Source organism: Sinohyriopsis cumingii, chromosome 19 (assembly GCF_028554795.1).
Source record: "Sinohyriopsis cumingii isolate HCF-2022 chromosome 19, ASM2855479v2, whole genome shotgun sequence".
Classification (NCBI taxonomy): Eukaryota; Metazoa; Mollusca; class Bivalvia; order Unionida; family Unionidae; genus Sinohyriopsis; species Sinohyriopsis cumingii.
This window is the reverse complement of record NC_142979.1, coordinates 65443206-65468678: the sequence shown is the minus strand read 5'-3', so window position 1 is coordinate 65468678 and position 25473 is coordinate 65443206. Positions and strand designations below refer to the sequence as shown.

The following is a 25473-nucleotide window of genomic DNA, read 5'->3' as shown; positions in this document are numbered from 1 at the left end:
AGTTACAAACTCATTACTTTGCTAGGTTATTTGGCATAATTACATTCCTCCTCAATACTTTGGTCAATTATTTGGAATAATTACCATCCTTTTTAATATTTTGGTAGGTTATTAGGGACTGTTACCATCCATCTGAATACTTGGATTATTTGACATAATTACATTCCTTCTCAGTGTTTTGATATGTTATTTTGCATAATTACCTTCCTTCTCAACTCTTTGGTAGGTTATTTGACATAATTACCTTCTTTCTTAATACTTTGGTAGGTTATTTGCAAATTCAAGTTTATTTTCACCCCTCTACAGGCTACAAGTTATAGACTATGTGAGTTATACACCCTATAACGTTATGTGCATACCATTTTATATTTAGATTACAAACTATATATAGACCAAGAGAGTTATACAGCCTTTAATGTTATGTGCATAGCATTTCACATTCGGATTACAAGCTGTATATAGGCCATGTGAGTTACACACCCTGTAATTTTATGTGCATAGCATTTCCATTTCTCATTCAGATTACATGCTGTATATAGGCCATGTGAGTTACACACCCCATAATGTTATGTGCATAGCATTTCCATTTCACATTCGGATTACAAGCTGTATATAGGCTATGTGAGTTACACACCCCACAATGTTATGTGCATAGCATTTCCATTTCACATTTGGATTACAAGCTGTATATATAGGCCATGTGAGTTACACCCCCTGTAATGTTATGTGCATAGCATTTCCATTTCACATTCGGATTACAAGCTGTATATAGGCCATGTGAATTATACAGCCTATAATGTTTTGTACATATTTTGATAATATTTCATTTTTTGCAGAACACTGATGCCACTTCAGGACATTGCCACACTGCAAACTCTACAACACAGGAGTGGATATTCCAAGGTATGTTTATTGGTTATATGTCCTTCCTACCTACCTACCTACTTGAAACCCTGTTTAATCCAAACACACAGCAAAACTAAAAATATTAGAAGTCCAGTTTTCCTTAAAAGTCATCACCCTTTGAAAGAATGACTTGCTGTTTTCAAAATATGTAAGCTTCCTTGAAAATAAGTCACTCTAATTATATTTCTTGAAATTCCCAGGACCATTTACATGTGACAAGAGAAGAAGAGAAAAAACAAGTGACAGACTGTACTTGTAGGTAAAACTAACTTTTGTCTCATGTCAGTGGTGTTTGATAAAGTTTTTTATGCCCACCAAATGGTAGAGAATATAATGTTATGACAAGGTTATGTACATATATATGTCCTTCTGCATGTTGGTCTGTAACCTTTACCAGTCAATAACCTTAGTTTTACACCTTCTGTTTTTACCAAACTCTGGATGGCTTGTACTTAGGTTAATAAAGAAGCATATCGGGAAGGGAATGGCCAAAAAAGGTCTTAGGTGAAGGTCATCATGACTGAAAGAAGACATATGGTTTCTGCACAGTGACATTTGTTCTGTGTCACAGACCTGGATCAAGCTTTGCAGTGGCTTGCACTATAGTAAGGAGAAAGCCTGACAGTTTTGGGGTCAAAAACTGAATGTTCAAGGTCACTGTGGCTGAAATAAGGGAAATGGTTTCTGCAAAAATCTTAAGTTCACTTTATTTTATTTTCACCAAAGTCTGTGGATACCTTGTGCTTTGGGGAAAAAAAGAAGCTTATTAGTTTGGGGGTCATGAGGTTAAAGGTCAAGGTTAGTGTGACTGAATAAGAAAAAGGGTTTTGCACATAATAACTTAAGTTCTAGCCCACAGTCTTTGTCTGGATGTGGAGAGCTTGCACTTAAGGAAGAGGTCTGTTCATTTTGCTTCAGGAAGATAAGAGATCAGGGTCAATGTTAGTGTTTTTATACAAACATTTTGTTCTGTTTTAAGTTTCTTGACCAAACTTGTGGGTGGTTTGCACTGAAGATCAGAATGACACCTATAGATTTTGGAATCTTAATGTCAGAGCTCATGGTCATAGTGAGTCTTATAAAAAGATAACGGTTTCTACACAATAAATTAAGTTTAAGATAGTGATCTTTCCAGAAATGTTTTATAACATCAGGGCAAGCATCTGTTAGTGTCATCATATAATTTTTAAAATGCATGTTTTAAATATAAAGTGAAAATATTAATATCAATGATATATAAACAATGGAATGTAAAATTTCTTAACCTACAAAAAGATACAAAAATACCTGAATCCTAAGTCAATTACCAGGGACAAATTCTTCATTAGTCTAGATAATGATATGTTTTCAAAGAATCATGACAGCATTTACTAAGAAAATATATATTCCTTTACATTCAGAGCATTATATCAGTGTGTTTGACATTGTTTAATTTATTCATTGAATTAATGTCAGAGTGCTAAAATATTGTTCAAGAAAGGCAATTTCTTTCCAATTACTATCTTAATGACATTACGTTCTTCATATTCATCAAGAGTTGCCTTAAATTATGACATGAACCATTCACTTTATCCAACTTTGCATGTTCCTGAAAGTTGTCTGTCAATGTATAAAAATATCACCATTTAATTTGTAATGTACAAATTCCAGTTACAGACTACATGTTTATTGTTGGTAAAATATTTTAGATACAAATGAAGGAATAATCCAGCACTTTTTTGTGAGATGTTTTCAAAACAGGTACACGTTGGAAGATGAAAACTGCCTCTTTTCTTACTGTGATAGAGAAAAAAGAGTTGAGAAATTAGAATATAATAGGGCAGCACACAGTTAAGTTTTACTGATTAAATGATTTTACGCTTAGAATATACTATGTGCAACTTTCATTCCTTAACACAATTTCTGGAAAATAATAAAATGGCAATCACAACTACAACTACTGGCACTACTTTAAAAAAAACAACAATATTACATTTGTTATAGTGCCTGAGGATTTGTCCCCCACCCACATCATTTCATCAATTGGTAACAAACTAGATCTGAGCCAAACTTTAGCAATATGGAAAACTTACCATATGATCCAGCAATATCCAGCCAAGGACACGAGACATGAAGTCTTCCATTCATTGTTGAGCCCCATGCTTCAAATCTTTAGCTAATTTTTGGGGCAAATCATGCTATATGAATCAGAATCATCATTGGTGACATCAGTCATTGATCTTCAAGGCCAGGTCGACATAGGGCTACCTGGGTGCTGAGTAATTTTACTTGTTTTTGAAGGTGGTGTGTCCATTTTTTCCAATTTGGTAAACTGTGTAACTTTTTAAGCTGATAATGGAAATTATATATATATATATATATATATATATATATATATATATATATATATATATATATATATATATACACACACACATAAAGTGACCCTGCTATAATACGGTAGTTGGGAGCCATAAAAACCAACCACGTTATATACCGAACCGTGTTATATGCAACCAAGTCAGTTAGTTGAAGAAAATGTACACCCCAACAAAAAAAAAATTGTGGGGGTGGGGGTGGGGGGTTAATAAATGTGGACAGTAAAAAACATGCTTCATTGGCACAGTTACCATCTTAAATTGATGCATATTAAATGAGTAATACACCTGTACTGAAAACAGAGAAGACATAATATAATAGTTTACTTTATTTAGAGAACCATGAATTGGTACATATATGTGAATCCTGTTTATATATAAATGTCTAATGTATAGCATGACTAGAGTATCAACACCGTGTAGCATGACTAGAGTATCAACACCGTGTACTCACCTGTGAACCTCATCATATACATTGAATCCACAATACAAGTGATTCCATCGAAAATTTGCACACCAGCTTTAAAATATTCATTAATTTTGTAACAGGTCATATTGGTCTGAATTCAGTAGAAAAACATAACACAATCACGTAACGATGGATGAAACACATTTACTTTAAAGTACGTTCCAAGTCGGTAAAAGTTAGTTTGCATTTTAAGCTGCCGTTGGTAGCGTTCATAAGCATAAACTTTTTCCCTACGAAAAGGAAACTTTCACAGCACAGTTAACGTGTTCCAGTCACATTGGAAAATGCAAAAAGCCATCAGATTCCATCACTTTTATTTCAGTTTGGTATTGACATCCTTTGAAGAAAAGTTCTTTGCTGTTGTTGAAAGATTGTAGTCGGCTTTCTTTGATGAAGGGTGCATGCGCTATTGAAGTCACTGCTAAAGGACAGCTTTGGAGAACCAAACGAATGCCCATTTCTTATTGTGCCAGCAACATCAAATAATTGTATTGCATGATTGAGACTGGTATTTTTTCCATTTGCTGAGTATGTTTTCATAACAGTTGGTACTTCAAAGTTGATCTGTTTCCTTTGAAATTTCAGAAAACTATTTTATCTGGATACATTTTTAAAAAGGAATTGGCCATTGTTTAGACTATTCTAGTTACTGTCCCTCCATGCCTACTGAATAAACTAATATGTAAGATGTATTTTTTTTTTCTTTTTACATTTGTGGTTGCAGCGTGATGCTGCCTTCCATGCATGTGTCTGAAAATTAACAAAGAGCCAACGGATGATAGAGACGCAGGCGTTCTGATGACAGGGATTATTACAGAAAACATGAGTTTTCTGAAGGATTTAATTCTGAGTGAAAAGAAGAGGAATTTTACTTACCATCCACATACAAATGTCAGCCTTTGTAAATATATTAATTACTAGTGAGCGGCCGGAAATCCGATGAAAGATAGATTATGAGATAATGCCTCATCCGGTTGTTCTCCGTTACCAGAAATGTCAACAACAAAAAAGCGGATATTTCAGAACATACAGAACTCATGCTAGATGTCAAGATAAGCGGATTATGATATAACAGTGCACTGTTTAGATGGTTTGTCAGTATGGACAAAGAATTTGTTTATGTAACAATAGATAAATTTCATTGTATTTCATATTCAGTTTGCGGCTTCCTTTCATGGGGCCTCTGAATTTCTGCACTCCAAACCAATGGTTCTATATAAAAAATTAAACAGCCAACAATGTCGCCAATAAATAAAAAAGCCACATGGTATGTTTTGCAGCCAATAAGGAAAAACAATCCAAGTTTGCGACATTGCTGAAGACCTATGTGATCCCAGAATAAACTAAAAAGTATATAATATAACACAACCAGCAGACTCCATCATCATTGGGCAATCACATGACTATGTCAGTGCAAATTTGAAGCCTGCATCAAAAGGTTGAATTATCGTAATTAAATACCCAAGAAGAAGTAAGCACATGTGTCATTTGAGTAGTACGGCTTTGAATTTACTGGCAGGATGTTTTTTTAAACAGATTAATTTTATAAGGAGAGCAGGTGGCATGGCATCATTTCACAAGCAGATAAGATAGTGGCAGGTTCTAAAGCTTAGTGGACTAAAGTGATAGTATAATGATACCGCCATGGTAAAAGACGGTGGGAAAAGATTGAAGATTGTATACCTTGACCATTGAAAACTTTTGGTCAATACTACTTTGAGTCAACCATGTCATTAAGATGGACCGCTCCAGTGGCCTAGTGGTTAGAGCATCCGCCTCGGCTGTGGAAGGTAGTGGGTTCAATCCCTGGCTGAGTCATACCAAAGACTTACAAAAATGATACTAACAGCTGCCTCACTTGGCGCTCAGCATTAAGAGGTTAGTGTTAGGACTGGTTGGCCTGGTGTCATGATAATGTGACTGGGTGGGACATCATGCTACATGTCTGCAGCATGATGGCCCAGTGCTAGACATCACTATAAACTGCCACACTGCAGACATCGTAGCAATATGACGGAAAAATGGTTAAAGCTACGTTTAAAAAAAAATACAAATCCAAAGTCATTAAGATGACCACGCAGAGGACTCTTAAACACAGTACAGTGTACCATTCATGGTACTTTTGTTTGTGTGAGTGTTGGCTCTACATGAATTTTTGTTTGTGTGAGTGTTTGCTCTACATGAATTCTTGTTTGTGTGTTTGCTCTACATGAATTCTTGTTTGTGTGTTTGCTCTACATGTATTCTTGTTTATGTGAGTTGGATATACGTGCATTCTTGTCTTAGTAAGAATAAAACCATATGATGATTATAAGTGAGTATACAAGAAATGGTGATTGTAATCACCTTAAATATGTAAATGTGATTTACATATGGTTTATCAAACTATATTGTGGGCTGCAAATTCTTTTATTGACAGCTTAATTTTTTAAAATATATTTTCAGATGAAAAAAACTTTTTCTTTGAGGTTGTTCCAAACATGGATCAAAGACTGCCTGGTCCAGAATCCTTTTGGCATATCAGCCTGCATTGCCAGTGGGAGAAGGTTGTCCTGGCCTATGGCAGGTTAGTAAATCCAAATTGAGTAGATTTTAGGCCCATGGTATGTCAGTAAATCCAAATACAGTACAGTTAGGCCCATGGCAGGACAGGAAAGCCAAATACAGTACAGTTAGGCTGATGTCAGGTCATTAAATCCAAATACAGTACAGTTAGGTGCATGGCAGGTTGGTCAGTTCAAATACAGTTCATTTAGGCCAGTGGCAGGTCATTAAATGCAAATACAGTTCAGTTGGGCCCATGGTAGGTCAAGAAAGCCAAATAAAGTACAGTTAGGCCATGGGAAGTCAGTAAATTCCAAATACAGTACAAATTAAGCCCATGGCAGATCAGTAAATCCAAAATACAGTTCAGTTAGGCCCATGGCAGGTCAGTAAATCCAAATGCAGTTAAGTTAGGCCAATGGCAGGTCAGTAAATCCAAATGCAGTTAAGTTAGGCCCATGGCAGGTCAGTAAATCCAAATGCAGTTAAGTTATATTCATCGCAGGACAGGAAATCCAAATACAGTACTCTTAGGCCCATGGCAGGCCAGTATGTCCAAATACAGTACACTTAGGCCCATGGCAGGCCAGTATGTCCAAATACATTACACCTAGGCTCATGGCAGGTCATTAAATCCAAATATAGTTCATTTAGGCACATGGTGGGTCAGGAAAGCCAAATATAGTACAGTTAGGCTCATGGTGGATCAGTAAATCCAGATACAGTGCAGTTACTTTCATCTGACATTCATTTGTTTATACTTCAAGATGAAACTCTGGATGTTGGTGCTAGTGACTGTTATTATAATGTTCATATGGCAATTCATTTCCATATAAACAATGTTATTTAGTGATGGAAATTTATATGCTTGTGCTGTTTTCTGCAGATTTTTGACATATGGTCACTAACATCCATAGTTTAGCATATTTTTTGAGGTTGTATATGAGGTAAGAAACTCAGTTCCTTAAAAAGTGAATATGCAGAAATGAGTGATTAAGCAGTTAATTAAATCTTTGGTTGTTTGAAAAGAAAAAGTTTCAGAGAAAGAAAGGGATTATTAAAGAAAATGAGCAGTAACTAAAGTTGTAACAAGAGGTAAAAGTCATACAGCAAATAAAACAAACAAATAAATGTTGAATGAGTTTTGACATGTACCTTATGTCATCTGATCAGTATGTCATTGTTTGGTTTATTGTAAATCTTTTACATAGACAAATTTTGGTGTGCACTGCAGTCTTAAAGCCAGAAAACATGGGCTAAATCTATCAGTACTTTGTGAGGGTGAACTTAATTATATGGTCAAAGAGGGATTTTGGTTCTGAATACTCAGTGGGCAGTTTTGACAAATTAAGTTGTAATTTTAAAAGTCTCTGAGGAAATTTCTGTCAATATAAAAAATGTCTTTCAGACATTTAATTTTGTATTAGAGTAGCTTTCATATATTTATTAGCTATAATGTGTGCATCCAGTTTGGTAATGTGTACATCCTAATTGGTAGTACGGACATTCTGATTGGTAATGTGTACACCCAAAATGGTAATATATACATCCTAATTGGTGATGTGTTCATTCTAATTGGTAATGTGTCCATCCTAATTGGTTGTGTGTACATCATAATTGGTAATGTGTACATCCTAATTTGTAATGTGTACATCCTAATAAGTAATGTGTACATTCTAATTGGTAATGTGTGCATCCTAATTGGTGATGTGCTTATTCTGATTGGTAATGTAAACATTCTGAATGGCAATGTGTACATCCTAATAGGTAATGTGTACATTTTAATTGGTAATATGTACATCCTAATAGGTAATGTGTTCATTCTGATTGGTAATGTGTACATCCTAATTGGTAATGTGCTTATTCTGATTGGAAATGTGAACATTCTGAATGGTAATAATAGGTAATGTGTACATTCTAATTGGTAATGCATACATTATAATTGGTAATGTGTACATCCTAATTGGTAAATGTGTACATTCCAGTTGGTAATGTGTACATTCTGCTTGGTAATGTGTATGTCCTGTTTGGTTATATGTACATCCTAATTGTTGATCTGTCATTTAATCAGAATGAAATTATTTTATTCAGGAAAAATATAGAATTTATACTGATTTATATTTTGTATCTCTAACCCATACTAACAGTCATAATTTTTACTGTCATTTAAATTTTCATAAAATTAGTAAAGAAGGTTTATTGTGAATTAACTATTTATCATGCAGTATCCATTTTCTTAGAGTCTGTGGTTGCAACAAGCATGAATTTTAAAGATCCAGTTTGCAATATCATTCAAATAAGTCAGCTTACAATATGGTCATGATCTGGCATCTGACAAATATTTCAGTTTTAACAAAACATGGAATTTGCAACACAAAATTGAATGATTCCTTGAACAGATAGATGTGTACTACATGACATCAGCCTATTTTATACTATTTTGTTTTGAACAATTGGTTCCTTAACAAACCCTGAACATTAATGTGTATGAAAATTGACAGATTTACATTATTTCAGCAATTTCTTTTCCAGGGGAAGAAAAGGACAGCCTTTCAGAAACAAAAAGGGGTAGGATAGCTACAAATGCACATGCAGTACCAAAGGAGCATATGAAAGGGTAAGTACAGAAAATCATTACATTGGTAATTTTTGTACTTTGAGAGTTCAGTACAAGTGATTTTGTTAAATTTCTGGGGCCACTTTTCTTCCTCAAAATTATGTAACCCAATTCCAACATAAGGGGTACGACCATTACCTCACAAACCATCACTCTAAGATAACATTTTAGCTATAAAATCTAAAAATTGGCTGTCCTTGTAGATGGGAGTCAGAGTGATATAGTGATTGGTGCCAGATCTCTCCTTGACTTCAGTTACTAATTCTCCTTGTGCTAGGTAGAAAGTTTGTTAGAGACTGCACAAAAATCCATTATCAAGAGTTACTTGTCACACTATAGAATTGGTGGAGTTTCTCAGATAAAGGAAGTATACTTCATTTCAAACTATTTCTTGTGTTGAGACAAACTTTATTAGACAGTAACTTTGTTGTACGTTATTCATGACAGAGACATTTTGTGTTACCTGCCCTGCTTGCTTGTATGGGCATTCAGTAATGTACTTGACACTTTGTATTGTTCAGTCAGTGACTATAAAGTACAGATCATTTAGTCATGTAAGCATTTCTTCAATAGAAAGCAAATAAATTGCTCAATGGTGTCCATCTCAAGTAAGGTTATAGGCAATGCTGTATGGACTTAATATGTATAAGATATCACTTATTCTTTCTATACTTTATAGACAGTGTAATATTCCAGTATTTTTGACTTCATTAGTTATAAAGTGACACTTGACAGGCTTCATCTTTACAGATATCATTTATGCCTTCTATGTTTATAGTAGGTTTCTGTAGACAGTGTAATAGCATACCTATCAACCCTCATGTTGGGCGAATTTTTTTATAGATTTTTTGGGTCATTCCATGCCTACCTGCCGATTTCATTTTATCTCCCAATTTTCACAGAGAAATCCCAATAACAGTGTCTGTCAATTTCATTTCTCCTAAAAAAAAAAAACTACATAAATAAATATATCTTATGCAACCCACAGAAGCCATGCTCTGTGTTTTTACCTGTGAATATTGTTGTGATGAAATAATGATTATCACACTACAAAGAACTTTTTTCTTCAGTAAATAGAATGTTAAGTTTCAACACTATTCACATCAGTTTATGAATTTTTTAAACCCTACAACAGTACTAAAATCAGAAAATAAACCTCAACAAAAAATAAACCACAACAATAGAATTGTCAGTAATTAGTTTCAGTCCCAAGAATGATCACTGTGAATGCTGTAGCATCTCCATTCCCACCAAAGAAACTTACACGAGTGAACACCTGGCATTGCTGTACTGTATATATGAACGTTAATCACCATCATTAAATTAAAGAAGGAATGAAGAAACATACCACGCAGCTTATGTGCCCTAAAATAACTAATTCAGAATAAATGTGTTATTTAGTAAACAATGTTAAACACCTTTCTAGTTGAGAATAAGGAAATAAGGTGGGATATAAAACATGGAAAAATAGTTGCCACATGTATGGTAGCTTGAGACTGCATATTTAGGACCAGCTAGTTACAACGAAATAGGGTGTCATTTATTTGCCAGTCATAGCTGGTGCTTACATAACACACAGTAGAACATGGTTTCTTTGAAGTGTTGTAGGCTGAGTCCTTTTCACAAAATAATTGGAATGATAAGGATCAACCTGCTATTTAGTCATACTGGCTTTCTTGCTTTTTTTTACTTAAGACTAGCCTATAGTTATTGTGCAGTTTGCCAAAACTGACCAGAATACGATAAAAGGGCAATATGACTTCTGCTGGATTTGTTGGGTAAGATATTTTCCCAATAGCTGCATTTATGGATATAGAATCGCTACTCTAGCTGAGTTGTATCAAAGAGTAAGAAGCTGCTACTTTCAAGGGGAGTAACTCCCTCCACCTCTTACCTATTCTCCTAAGGTGGCGCTCACCAGATAAGATGTACTTTTGAGAGAGTGACGTATGTAAGGTGAAGTAGTTCGCATTTAAAACATGCACAGTGGAGAGAACGTTTGCATACCTCTATGCTACATTAATGTAATGTGGATGATATTTCTTTTGGATATTGTACTTTTGGAAATTTTACATGACTTAAGCACAATGCTAACTAAAATGACTGCTCCCTTGTGTTAAAAAATCAGTCTGAATTAGTCTAAAGTACACTATACATAGCAGCTGTTAAAATAGGGAAAATGAATTTTGCCAGACTAGACAATACCAGCTTCTGAAAGTGCAATGAATGAATTACCAAATATATAAAATGTAAAAAAAGTTATCGGCTCTTTTTTATACAATTTACCTCTGAAGTTCAGGAGGTGAAAATGACCAAGTAGAGCTAGCACTTTTTTGAAAGGTGCACATTTGAAGTAAGGCCAAGCTGTATACTCTATAACCCATAGTACACCCATCAATCATACACCAAAATAAAGGGAATTAAAGGTTCTTTGCATTATACCTAAGATATACAAGGTCTTTTTTAAATAGCCAGTATAACCAGTGAGGAAAGCCGGGGACATTCTTTTTCTTTAAATTCCTAACCCTATGCAAAATTCGAAACTGTATAGCGCCACCTAAGGTATTATGATTGAAAGTCAATCCCTATATCAAAGGGGGAGATCACTCTAACTCCTACCTATATGGGCAGATAACTTTAAGCATTTATAGCTGAATTTTAAATGTAGGAAGACTGGATTTTGGAGTTTGTTTTTGTACTCATAAGATATTAAGATCGCGTAAGTATTTTTTAAGAAACAAATTTTACTCCAAAAATTGGTTCCTGCAAAAAAATTGTGTAGATACTTATATGTGAGATTTGAAAAACTGAAAGACAAAATCACATATTAGAAATTCTGGAAACAAGGTCAATTAATATTTTGCTAGAGTTCTTAATTTGTGTAATGGAATGTTAAGTACATTGATCATCAACACATCAAATCACAAAGATATCCAGTGATAATAGATAAATTTGTAGCAGTCCATTTTTAGTATACAACATACAGTCTTTCATTCACTGAATACATATATTTCAGGAACAAGATCATCATCATGAGCCAAGTTGGAAAACAGACCGTGGCAAGGGTAGGTAAATACTTACTAAAACCTAGAATTCTACATTTGCCTAATCAACTGTCCCTGTGCATACACTGTCTGACCTGCCTACCCTTCCCTCTTTTAAGCATTTATGCAAAAGAGACATTCCAAATCCAAATTCTGAATTTGTTACGCATATGCACAGACCACCACCACCCTCATCAGGTTTGAAGTCTCAATCTATGATTTGGTTTGGTGTTTTACTACACAACATCATTAGTAAGTTATGGTATGTCTAGGGAATTTCAGTACAGTGCCATGCCCATGGACACACCACAGTAGCCTGCCAACACTGATCTGGTGTTTGGAATTGAACCTGGACTCTTTTGGTCATGAGCCTGTAATGGTAACCATTGAGCCACTGTGGCTTCTGTCTCCATCATTAATCTCTAATGATGTGCTGGAAGTGCATTGTACCTATTACACTTCTGAACTGACAGGGTCTCTTTAACATTATAGAAATGCATTGTACCTATTACACTTCTGAACTGACAGGGTCTCTTTAACATTATGGAAGTGCATTGTACCTATTATACACTCCTGATTGACAGGGTTGTTTAAGATTGTGGAAGTGCATTGTACCTGTTTATGCACTCCTGAATTGACTGGGGGTGGTGGGTGTCTTTAACATTATGGAAGCACATTGTACCTATTATACATTCCTGAACTGACAGGGTTTTTTTAACATTATGGAAGTACATTGTACCTATTATATATTCCTGAACCGACAGTGTATCTTTAACATTATGAAATGGGGGGTGGGGCTGAGTGGCCGAGTGGTCTAAAGTGCTCACTGTTATGGATCACTGCCATCTCACCTCAGTCTGCATGGGTTCGAGTCTCAGGCTTGGCTAATGTGGGTATGTGATCTTCCTCCACCATTGATACTGGCTGCCATGTATAGCCTATCTTGTGCTGAAAAATGGCATTAAACCCTATAACAACAACAACATTATGGAAGTGCATTTTACCTATTAGTCAGTCCTGAACCAACAGGGGGTCTTTAACATTATGGAAGTACATTGTACCTATTATACAGTCCTGAGCCCACAAGGGGTTTATAGAAGGAGTTGTGTATAATTCCTAATCTATGCATGTATGCTCATATTTGAAAGATAAAATAACCCAAACCTTTTCTTTGAAAAATATCTGATGTGAACTGCATATATGAGAAGCATTTAGAATGGTCTATTCTCCTGTCATCTATTCTTGTTTAATTGGGAGAATGAATATTGTGCCTGTTTCTGCTGTGCATCTGATTGTTTGTTGGGTATATTATTGCTGACAGAGGCTCTCTGAAAGTATAATTGAATTTCTGTTTCTTTAATTTACTTCTTTTCACCTTTTCTGGGATGGTTTCCTAATTTTTTTTCTCTTTCATTAATAATAGGAAAGCAATTTAGAATTCAAGTACGATACAGTTTATAATTTATGCTGTGGAATTGAAACTGTCTGCATAACTTGAACACTATGCAATTAATTTAGACAAAAAAACTTTCAAAATCTCTTTCTTTCTCATTCAAAAGAGTATATCCCACTCTAAATATGCCAACATATCAGAGTCTGTATAGCTTTTGTACTGACTATTTATAACAACCTGCAAAGACCCAGATCCGCTGGCACATTATGCAACAGCACATCTGTGTCTGGTCTGTTTGCATTTGGACTTGACTTACGAGCAAATATAGATAGTATTTGAAAATGAATGTTAATTTTGCATTATTACTTAATCGGCTATAATCTAAATCTGAGTAACTGCTTAATAGGTAAAAACTGAATCTAGCTATTTAATCAGTTAGAACTATGTGTAAATACTTAATCAACTAAAACTCATTCTGTGTAACTGCTTAATCAGCTAAAACACAGTTTGTTTAATTACTTAATGAGCTTAAACACATTCTGTGTAGTTACTTAAGATGCTAAAACTCAATCTGTGTAATTACTTAATCAACAAAAACTCAGTTGATTTTTATTTTTTTCAGAGTTCCAGCACCCTGGAAAATAGCTGTGTTAAAATCCACAGATGTCATAGTGCATATATTTACCTGCTCTCTCCTCTGAGGTACTTAAAAGCATACATGCACACACATATGCACACAGAAACAGAAAGAAGAGACTTTGACTTAAATCACATTGAATAGATTTTTTTAGCCTCCCTTATTTAATTCACCCATATATGGTACATCATGAATTTCTGTTCATACATTATTTGTGGCTTCTGTTGTCTAAATAAGTGTGCCCTCAATTTAGGGATGACATTGCCTCTGCCTGCCTCATTTGAATTCAGTTTAATGTATTCTCTAATTGAATGTTGTGTCTTGAATATGAAAAGGTACATAGAAACCCCCAATTATATTGTACAGGTCCCTGTAATTTTTCTTAGTCAAAATCAAGTAAGTGGAATTGACCATTCAAAACTTGTTCATCTTCAAGGTCCAGCATTGAGATGCTGGAGCCTTATTAATTACCTTTTTGTCTGTCTGTCTGTCCATCAGGATTTTGCTCATCTGTTCACACTTTCTAAGAGCAGCAGACATTTGTTTGGGGAATTGCCTATTACATGCAGATAAGCCATTTGAATTTTTAGTCTTTTCAAGTACAGTTTTGATGGAATTATTGCCTTATTTCGCATCACTATTTCACTACTGTAGATCCTTGTAACCATTACAGCTCAGAAAACATTCAAATATTCTGGCGCAGTTTGGTGTGTACATTACAGCTTTGCTGAATTTATAGTCTGTAAATGTTTACAAAATCTATAATTGTGTAAATGAGAATGCATATAACTTTCAATGACACAAGAACTACCCATTCCAGTTAAATAAATATATTTCCACATCTCTGCTTCAGAAGACTGTTTCATAGAATTTTTGTTTTAGTTTTAATTTTATAAAGATTTTCACATGAACTGAAGAATCTCAGAGAAAAAAGCCAGAGTTTATGAGAATCATTTATAGTGCACATTATACATCAGGTTAATCTACTTTATATAATGCTGAGAAAATATAATGCTGAGAAAATATTCAAACTACAATATTTACCTTTGAAAAGCATATTTGTAGCAGTAGAAAATGAAATCACAACGATCCTAGTAATGTTTTGTCTAATTTGTTAAATATATTCAACAAAGACATGTGTTACATACTAAATCCTGTCATAATAAGCTGGGAAAGATGTAAATGAAAGAGTTACAAATTTTTTGAGGTACGGAAGGGACATTATTATAGCTGTCAGCTGTTAGGTAAATCGCACAGATAGGTAGGGAGAAAGTTTCTGATCATTTGGACTGAAATGCATCATTTTGGTTTTTTAAACTGTGTAACATCTGGTGCATATTGTACATAGTATCATGGTCCTAGGTGTTTTTTTTATTGATTTTGTTCATTAACTCAAATTTTGGTAGAAATTGGCCTGTGACACGTAACTTCATATCTTCACATGTAATATTGCTTGTAACCAGCATATCTTACCAACTCTTACACATAATTGGATTTCATTTGGTAGATGATTTGCCTGTTACATGTAGAAGCTTACTTTACAAATTTTGTCTTTTTGTGTTCATTATTGACAGAGTTATTGTCTTTTTCCATCAGTAATACATCTCCACACCAGCAGATCCTTGTAAGGAGCATAGCATGGGAAGCTGTTAATATATTCGAATGCAGTTCGGTGTATACATTGTCTCATGACTTAGACATGCCTTTTATGCAGTTTGGTGTATGCATTGTCTCAGTTCCATCTTGATCGCTCTGGTGGCCTAGTGGTTAGAGTGTCGGCCTTGGATGCAGGAGGTCGTGGGTTCAATCCCTGGTCAAGTCATACCAAAGACTAACAAAAATGGTACTAACAGCTACCTCACTTGGCGCTCAGCATTAAGAGGTTAGTGTTAGGACTGGTTGGTCTGGTGTCAGGGTAATGTGACTGGGTGGGACATCATGCTACATGTCTGCACCATGATGCCCCAGTGCTAGACATCACTATAAACTGTCACACTGCAGACATCATAGTGATATGACTGAAAAATTGTTAAAGCTACGTTAAAAATCCAAATCACACACACACACATACACACACACAATTCCATCTTGAGGTATGCCTGTTAAAAGCAGTGTCCCATGTTAAGATATTAATTGCCAATGGTTATAACTCTGTTTAAGAAAACAATTAAAATTATCCTGATGCAATTTGGTACGAACATGGCTTACTTATTGCTTTTCTAAACAACTCTCCTTTGGAAAATTTATGTCCCCTTGATTACTTATCCCTCTGACTTTGGCATCCAAAATTATTTGGATTTCAACCACATTTAGCATGTGACTTAAGACTGATTAGACCTTGATTGAGTTTGATTTCAAGCATTTCACAACATCATTACAGGAGTTATGGCCCCTAGTTAATTGTCCTCCAGACTTTGGCTGTCACACCAAAACTTTTCAAAGCTTTGTTCTATTTCAACCAAATTTTGCATGCAGCTTTATAATGAGGAGACCATGGTCAATTTCAGTCTAAAATATTCCACATTATTATTTTGAAGAGTTTTGGCCCTTGATTCTTTACATTTGTAACTTTGCATTTTGTAGCTGAACTTTGCTATGGAATATTACATTTCAGACAGAGTATTATGCACCTTTATATTGATGAGACATTGGATGAGTTGGTTGTTGTTGTTTTAGGGTTTAACGCCATTTTTCAGCACACAATAGGCCAGCATTCATAGTGGAGGAAGAACCCAGGAAAAGCCCCGGAAAGAACCACCAACCCACGAGAAGCTACCGGCAAGCTTTCTCACATATCCACATTGGCTGAGGCCGAGACTCGAACCCACACAGACAGAGGTGAGATGGCAGTGATCTGTGACGGAGAGTGCTTTAGACCACTCGGCCACTTGTGGCCCAGGATGAGTTGGATTTCTAGCATTCCATATTGTCATTAGAGAGGAGTTATTGCCCCTGAATGCACATCTGCATACTTTTATTTCCAAGAGAAGTTCTTCAGTTTAGAGAGTATTGCTGAGAGTGGAGTCCTTAGTGATGAACCCATCACTAGTACCTCTGTTTATCATTTCATCAAGTTATTAATATTTTCAACATAAAGTTTACCATATTTGATAATTTTCAATGTAAAGATTACTGTATTTGATAATTTTCCATGCTGAATTTGTTTTAATAAAGAATCATACTTGTTGCATTTTCAGGTCAGTAACAATTGAGAAGTGCAGGAATAGCACCATAGTTCTTGGACCAGTAGAGTGTGCAGTCTTTTTAAGCCATTGTGAGTCTGTGACCCTGATTGCTTGTGCAAGGACTGTCTTGATTAGGTAATAAGTGGGTTGTCTCTTCTGGGCCTAATTTTTTTTTTTATACATTGTAATTTTGGTTTTTTAGTATGAATGTCAAATAATGCAAATTAACAATTGCAGTCGTTTATTGTTATGAAGTTTGCTACACTTATTGTATAATAATAATCTTTCATTGGTACTACATAGCCACTTTTGTGTTGAAGATGTTAATTACCACCCCCCAGTAATCATTGTAAGAAAAAGAAACATAGCAAAAATAACCGTCATTGCATAATGTACACAACTCTGTGACTGCTCTGGTGGCCTGATGGTTAGAGTGGATGCCTCAGACGCACGAGGTCACGGGTTTGAGCCCCCAGCCGAGTCATACCAATGACTTGTAAAAGCGGTACTAACAGTTGCCTTGCTTGGCGCTCAGCATTAAGAGGTTAATGTTAGGGTTGGTCGGCCTGGTGTCAGGATAATGTGACAGGGTGGGACATCATGCTACATGTCTATGGCATGATGCCTCAGTGCTAGACGTTACTATAAACTGCCACACAGCAGACATTGTAGCGATATGACTGAGAAATTGTTAAAGCTACATTAAAAATCCAAATCACACATACAGAACTATGTACAGTGGAAATTGTGATCATTTTAAGTTTTGTGATGTGCAGTGACAGTCATATAGGTGTCAGAGCATCAGAGTATACTGCTTTATTAAGCTTTCAGTGTGCCTGTTACACACCTTTCCTGTGGGCTGTTGATATTTGCACATGTTAGGGTCTGTAGGTCAATTACAGTCTATCCTGTATATAATTGCAGCTCCAGCACATTGTGTACACTGCACCTCTTAACACCCAATCCCCCTGCAATACTGAGTGGGAATGACTCCCTAACTCTGGCTCCATACCACACCTACTACCCCAGGCTGGAAGAGCACATGGCTGAGGTTGGAATAGGTGCTGAAAGAAACCTGTGGGATGAACCCCTCTGTGTTGGTGAGTACAGAAAAAGGAAAGATTTGAATGTCAACTTCATAACCAAACATCATACATGCCAATCATTATGCTTTTGGCTTGATCATTACACTTTTTGTGTAATCATTATGCTTTTGGTGTTATTTTTATGCTTTTGGTGTAATCATTACGCTTTTGGTGTAATGATTATGCTTTATTCCACCTGATTATGATGTATATGGATTACATTTGTTTAGTACATTAAAAAATGCAATAAATATAATGCAGTAGAATGTTGTGTTCATCATTGTTATTGTTGTCTCTTTAATTCCACTCATCATATAAATTTGAGAATATTCTGTGTAAAAAAAGAAGACTGCTATGTAAGAATAGCTTAAGAATAAATTTGTCCATACTAGACCTTTTTTTAATTTATAACATTTGTTTGTGGCACATTTAAAAAAAATACAACATTGGGTTCCTTCAGTAATAAAGTTACCCATACATATTCATTATATTGATAATAATATTTAGGCAGCAGACCAGCTTGTACTTTTAAAAAACTTGCACCAGATGTTAAGAGAAACAGCCTCTGTTGATGCACCTTATGGATGTTATATGACAAAAACATGTTAGAGCAGAGGGTTTTCAGCTTGAAAGCAAGAGCAGAAAAAGGACAGATCAACAGTTCATTACAAATTTGAAAAGAGAAATATGAGAGTGATATAATACAGCACTCAGACTGTGTACAGCGTCGTGCTCATTGCAGAATTTACTGACTTTATGATCATTCAGCAAAAGTTAGACATGTAGACTAGTTAAAGTGGGTGTTGTATATAAATAATTTATCAGTGTGTTTTGTGTTTGTATTCTAGTACTAATTCGCATTTATTTTGCCCATTTGTGACAAGATTTTAACAGCTGCAGATCCAGGTTAGTAGCAAAATTAAATGTGCATATTTCACCCAGTTTTCTGTAATTACGGCATGTAATATATATATTGTGCTTCTTATGCACAGGTTACACTTTTTGCCATTTTTTTGTTGCGATAATTATGTTTATACCTCTCTCAAGGTTGGCATGTATGAAATGCTTGCCCTCTTTTTAATCCACAGGTCCTGATCATAAGGAAGATAGTCCTGTATGGGAAATCATGCCTGTCCAGGATTTTTTCACATTCAGCATTCCATTAGAGATGGAAGGAACCACAAAGGTAAAATATCAGTGTGGATTGTACTTAATCACAATGCTGACCAGTACATCATGAAAGAACTCGTGTATTGTATGTCATTTTGTTTTGACAGAGGCACATTGTTCTTAAGTGCATACATGGTATGATAGGATATCATTTACATATACGGAATAATTTGTTGTACATTAGGGTTGCTTCCATATCAGATGCCAAATATTTGGGCTAAATATGGATAATATTGTTTGTTACAGTTAAATATTGCAGAATATTGTGGGAAGTGTGATGCTAAGTCAGTTAGATGGAGGATCAGGTCAAGCTATAATTAACAAACTTTATTCCCCTATGTATAATGATTTGGTTAGTCTGCCCAGGAACGTCATATCATGCACACTACATGGATTGATCAAATTGCACACAGTCGTTACTTATTATTGATTTGGAACATTACATTTGAACTAGCAGGCTAAAAAGTTATAAATGTAATAATGTAATAATGTAAGGAACATTTTGTACAGTGATATCTGCCCTAATGGATACCAACATATAACATTTACCTAGTATTCATGAGCATTCCCCCCCCCCATGAAATTTCCTGTATCAAAGTCATGTATTCATTGGTCACCTACTAACTGTTTCCATAACAAAAGATCTAAAGATCTATAGAGAATTCATTTTACCCTGAATTTGCCTTATGTTTTCTGTTTGATTTATTCAACAGTTTCTGTCAGTGATTACTGTATAATAATAATAATAATAGTTTGGGAGTCAAGAATGTTGTTGTTGTTGTTATTGTGGGGTTTAACGCCATTTTTCAGCACACGATAGGCTATACATGGCGGCTAGTATTAATGGTGGAGGAAGAACCCGGAAAACCCCGGAAAGAACCACCAACCCACAAGAAGCTACTGGCAAGCTTTCTCACATGCCCACATTGGCCGAATCTTAGACTCGAACTGCCGCAGACAGAGGTGAGATGGCATTGATCAATAATGAAGAGCGCTTTAGACCACTTGGCCACTTGGGGCCCCATCAAGAACGTAGTAGACTTTTCCTAAATATTGTTTATTATGCAAAATGTCAATTTCAGCTTTTAAGTAACATGGACTAATAGATTTTACAGTAGTTTTCAAAGAAATATTTGTTGAAGAAAGGCATTATATTGTAGAATCCGATTTTAATTTTAATGTAATAATAATAATAATGAGGACTTTGTATAGCGCCTAATCTTTACGCTTTACAACATTAGACAACACCTATAAGATAAAAAACATATAATAATATGATTACAAAAACAAACACATGAAATTAGAAAACATAAAAAACATGCTGAGACTATTTAAGGTAGGAAACATTATTAGGTCTTTAAGTTTGTTCTTGCAGTCGAAATAAGTGAGTTTTGAGCGCAGTCTTGAATGGGATCACTGTGACTTTGTGTCTAAGTTCAGTGGGAAATTCATTCCACATTGCTAGGCCCTGGTATGCAAAAGAACGCTGTCCATTTGACTTTGTTTTCCTAGTGGGAATAGTGAGTATACAATTGTCAGAAGAGGAGTGTAAGTATCTTGCTGGTGTGTACATATGGGTGAGGTCAGATAGGTGTGTTGGACTAGAGTCTGACAGTGAAACATAGCACAGAGAACAAAGTTTGTGTTTAATTCTGGATCGAATGGATAGCTAATATAGGGTACAGAACAGCGGGGAGGTGTGCTTTGATCATGGTACTCTAAGTATGATCCGAGCAGCTGTGTTTTGAACTTTTTTGAAGTTTCTGGAGTAGATATTGAGATGAACCAGACAGAACTGAGTTACAATAGTCCAGTCTTGAAAGTACTAATGAACACACAAGTATTTTAGTGGCATCAACTGAAAGATATTTGCAAATTGAGCTGATGCGTCTCAGCTCAAGATATGCAGCCTTGCATATGTTCATGACATGTTGGTGCAGTGTGAGAGTACTGTCCAGAGTAACACCTAGGTTTCGTACTGATTGTGTGAATTTAATGTTGGTGTTGCTGATATTTATTGTTTGAGGTAAAGGATGTGAATGAGAAAGTCTTTGTGTTGTGATCAGAATGGCCTCAGTTTTATCATCATTCATCTACAGCTTGTTACATGTCATCCATGATTTCACATCAGAAGTGCACCTCTCTACACCTTGGATTTTAGCATCAACTTGAGTTGGGTGGCTAGATTTGTTTATTTGGGTGTCATCAGCATACAATTGATGAGACACTGGATGATGATCTATGACACTTGAGAGCGAATGAATGATTAGAATGAAGAGAACAGGTCCAAGAACAGACCCCTGTGGAACACCACAACATAGATCAACTGAGCTGGAGTGTATTCCATTTGCAGATACAATATGTATATAATCTTTTTAAATAAAACAATACAAAACCAAAATGGATAAATGACAACATTGAGTCTAGTGCAGAGGAGTAATGTTTGTAAGGAAAGCATAATGTGTAGATCTCCATCTATCTTTTTAAACAGGTTTACTTTTCAGAACTGGAAAATCATGTAATAATGTGTCTCATGTAAATTGAATTGAAAAGTTTGGAATTTATTGTTTTGCATTTTTCATTAAGTCTCTACACAACTACACAAAAATATATGGCCACACATCCTTGGTTGGCTTGGATAGTTGTGACATGAGACTTCTGCATATGAATTTTAGGTCATAATGATCTATCTGCTTTGGCCTTTATGGATGGATTCACTTGTTCTCTATGCCTTCTACAGATCATACGAGAGCTATACGTCGATTTTGGGTATCAATCAATGATTTATTTTCATCAAAACTTGACTTAGAGCATCAGTGAAAATTAAGACCTCACAGTTGGTAATTTAAATTATGTAATTGGATTCTTCATGTACTTGCTTATTAGAAAAATATCACTCTATAGGTACACTGCATCATTATCTGTGCAAGACCACCATTTGTCAACTAGTCACTATCTACATCAATTCATTTTAGTCATGCCACTGTCTCTTGAAGCTGAGCAGTACATATCAGTTTAGTTATATCCATTCATGTGTTTACATGTGTGAGTGAGAGAAAAGCTATATGAATTGGTGGTGATGGCCCTACTTTTCATCTTTAGCACTTTGCCATAGTTCAGTTACCACATTCTGAATATTTTATTTCTTTTTGTTTTAACTTGTCATCTTAATGTGTATGTGTGTGTTGCATATGTACATGTGTGAATGTGTGCATCCCTAAAATGGAAGCTCTTCAGTATTTCCAAAATGGTCAACTATGGTTGCTCCATTGTTTTTAATCAAATTATAAATGAATAAACTTGTTCTTAACCTCAGTTCTAGTATAAATTATATTTGTCTCTGAGTAAGCTGCTTCATTTTTAAAAGTCTAGATATTCAAAGACTCAGTTTGTTTCTGAGTACACGAGTTTGTATTATGAATGGATTCACCATTAATGAACAAGAAATGCAGTCTTGACATTTTTTCAGCACAAAGGTTTGTAAATTTCCCAGTTTCATAATTTAATTGAACATCATACAAGTGGTGTACTTGTATTTAAGACTTTGTTTTATGTATATATGTTTAATTGTGAACAAATGTTACCTTGTCAGTTTGAAATTCAGCACCATTTGACAAAGTTTTTCTGTTAAGTAGAAGGTTCTGGCAGAATAAATCACAAACTACTAACAGAGAAATCACTATATTGCTTATATAGATATTCACAATGGATCAACTTTAATTTTTGAGTCATTTAATATAAAATGAAATAAAATTATTATACAGTTAAGAAAATTATGGAATTATATAAACACTGCAATAATATCTCAAAAACCAAAATTTAGTGACATTTGATGATTATAATGACTGTTGAATATGAAAGAGCCTTAGGCATAAATGGCAAATACCATGGATTTTTCTAAAAATCATATAATGACTTCTAATTGGTGGTCAATGTACCTGATGTACATATTGACATCATTTAAACAATGTTACAAAAGGGAAAACAGATTTATACATAATTTCATTGACTATTACACATTGTGTGCAAATGTAGAATTTTAAATGTATCATTTTTAGCAATCAGCGTGACAGTGGCTTATTAGCCATAATGGCTATAATCCATAGTAATAGGTGCCATGACAGAGAAAACCAATATCTTTTTAATGGTCAATTTTCATTATTAAAAGTGGTCATTGATAAGAATTAAATAGATATTTAAGGAAGAGAGAGCAACCACTTTTTCTGGAAAAATTTCTGAAGAATCTTATTGGGAGCCAGAATTGGCCCTTATCAGATCTTGTCATTTGTTATAAATGTATGTGTTGCATATTAATGAATGTACCATCACCTTAAAAGATGGTTGATTTATGAACATAGTACTTAAGAGGAGCGTTTTAAATCTATTAACAGACATTTTATTTTACCATCCTAATGCACCAGTAAAAGATGGGAAAATGTGTTAGTTGTATGCTAGGTCCTATTTTAAACCTTAGTAAGTCCAAACATTTTCTATTGGTATAATCATTAAATTATGCTGATGTAAAATACCCCTGTTCCATTCAAACATTCAGATTGAAAATGTTATGTGTGTGTGTGTGATTTGGATTTTTAATGTAGCGTTAGCAATATTTCAGTCATATAGCTATGATGTCAGTAGTTTATTGTGATGTCCATCACTGGGGCATCATGCCATAGACATGTAGCAAGATGTCCCACCAAGTCACATTATCCTGACATCAAGCTGACCAGTCCTAACACTAACCTCTCAATGCTAAGTGTCTAGCAAGGCAACTGTTAATACCATTTTTATAAGTTTTTGGTATGACTTGGCTGGGGTTTGAACCTGTGACCTCCCAAATCTGAGGTGGACACTCTAACCACTAGGCCACAGGAGCGGTTGAAAATGTTATGCCTTACAAGCATAATTAGCAGAAACGGTATTAATGTAGAAAAGAAAAGAAATGATAACCATGTTTTAAAGTGGGTATTGAATAGACATAAAAAAAGGTTAATAATAGCATATGTGTTTTTCAGAAAATCTCCCTTTTCCTCATGTCATTGCAGAGTATTGATTTCACTTCAGATTCTAAATCTTGCTCTATTTTATGACTGATCATTGTGTGGATTGTAGTATATATTCTTAGCCAGTGAATACTTGGCTAGGGGGTCTGCCCAGTCGATAGACCCCTGGGCTTCTGTAAGAAGAAATACTGTAACACATGTTTAATCTTCTCTTCCAGTCAATACCAGGAGGTCTGCCTGGTAAATACCAGAGGGCAGTAAATCAGAGGTACAAGCAGATAGATGCCTGGCAGAAAACTGTGAAGGAGTCAGGGCTTACCAGGGACCAGAGGAAAGAATTTCAGAGTCTCGTTGAATCCAGATTTCATGTATGATAGAATCTTTATTTTTTTTTATTCGTTTTTGTTTTCAGTTTGAAGAAAAATTGTGGATACCAAATAGGAAGATTTTTTGCTCTCACTTACATTTCTGTACACTAATTGATGATTCTTTCATATTGAATTTTAACCAAATTTAGTGTGCAACTTTATCATGATGAATGTTTTTTGTCAGCATAATGTGGTTTTATAACCTGATTGCTTGACAGAAAAAAAATTCATTTCTGCAAAACAGATCGGCCGATTCCTTTACGACATAATCCATATTTATATTTTGGATGACTTTTGTAGGCTTTTTGACTTGGAATGATTGAATCCCTCATGCATTTGGCATAGTATCCATTCTGTTTTACTAAATATAGTTTGTATAATTAATAATAGTAATAAATGCTATAGGTGGCGCTATACAGTTTCGCATTTTGCATAGGGTTAGGATTTTAAAGAAAAGAATTTCCCCGGCTTTCCTCACTGGTTATACTGGCTATTTAAAAAAGACCTTGTATATCTTACGTATAATGTAAAGAACCTTTAATTCCCTTTATTTTGGTGTATGATTGATGGGTGTACTATGGGTTATAGAGTATACAGCTTGGCCTTACTTCAAATGTGCACCTTTCAAAAAAGTGCTAGCTCTACTTGGTCATTTTCACTTCCTGAACTTCAGAGGTAAATTGTATAAAAAAGAG

General features: G+C 35.0%; 1 protein-coding gene across 2 annotated transcripts in view; it reads left to right on the top strand.

The window, feature by feature from the left end:
* LOC149775866 (TBCC domain-containing protein 1-like) overlaps positions 1 to 25473 on the top strand; it is a 76219-nt gene that overhangs the window by 46053 nt on the left and 4693 nt on the right. For both annotated transcript variants that reach the window (XM_089942958.1, XM_089942959.1), the window contains exons 10-18: positions 837 to 903; positions 6178 to 6298; positions 8809 to 8893; positions 11910 to 11958; positions 13953 to 14032; positions 17165 to 17287; positions 18077 to 18252; positions 19326 to 19423; positions 24629 to 24778. In XM_089942958.1, the coding sequence (XP_089799084.1) occupies positions 837 to 903; positions 6178 to 6298; positions 8809 to 8893; positions 11910 to 11958; positions 13953 to 14032; positions 17165 to 17287; positions 18077 to 18252; positions 19326 to 19423; positions 24629 to 24778 (949 nt within the window). The remainder of the gene's footprint in view (positions 1 to 836; positions 904 to 6177; positions 6299 to 8808; positions 8894 to 11909; positions 11959 to 13952; positions 14033 to 17164; positions 17288 to 18076; positions 18253 to 19325; positions 19424 to 24628; positions 24779 to 25473) is intronic.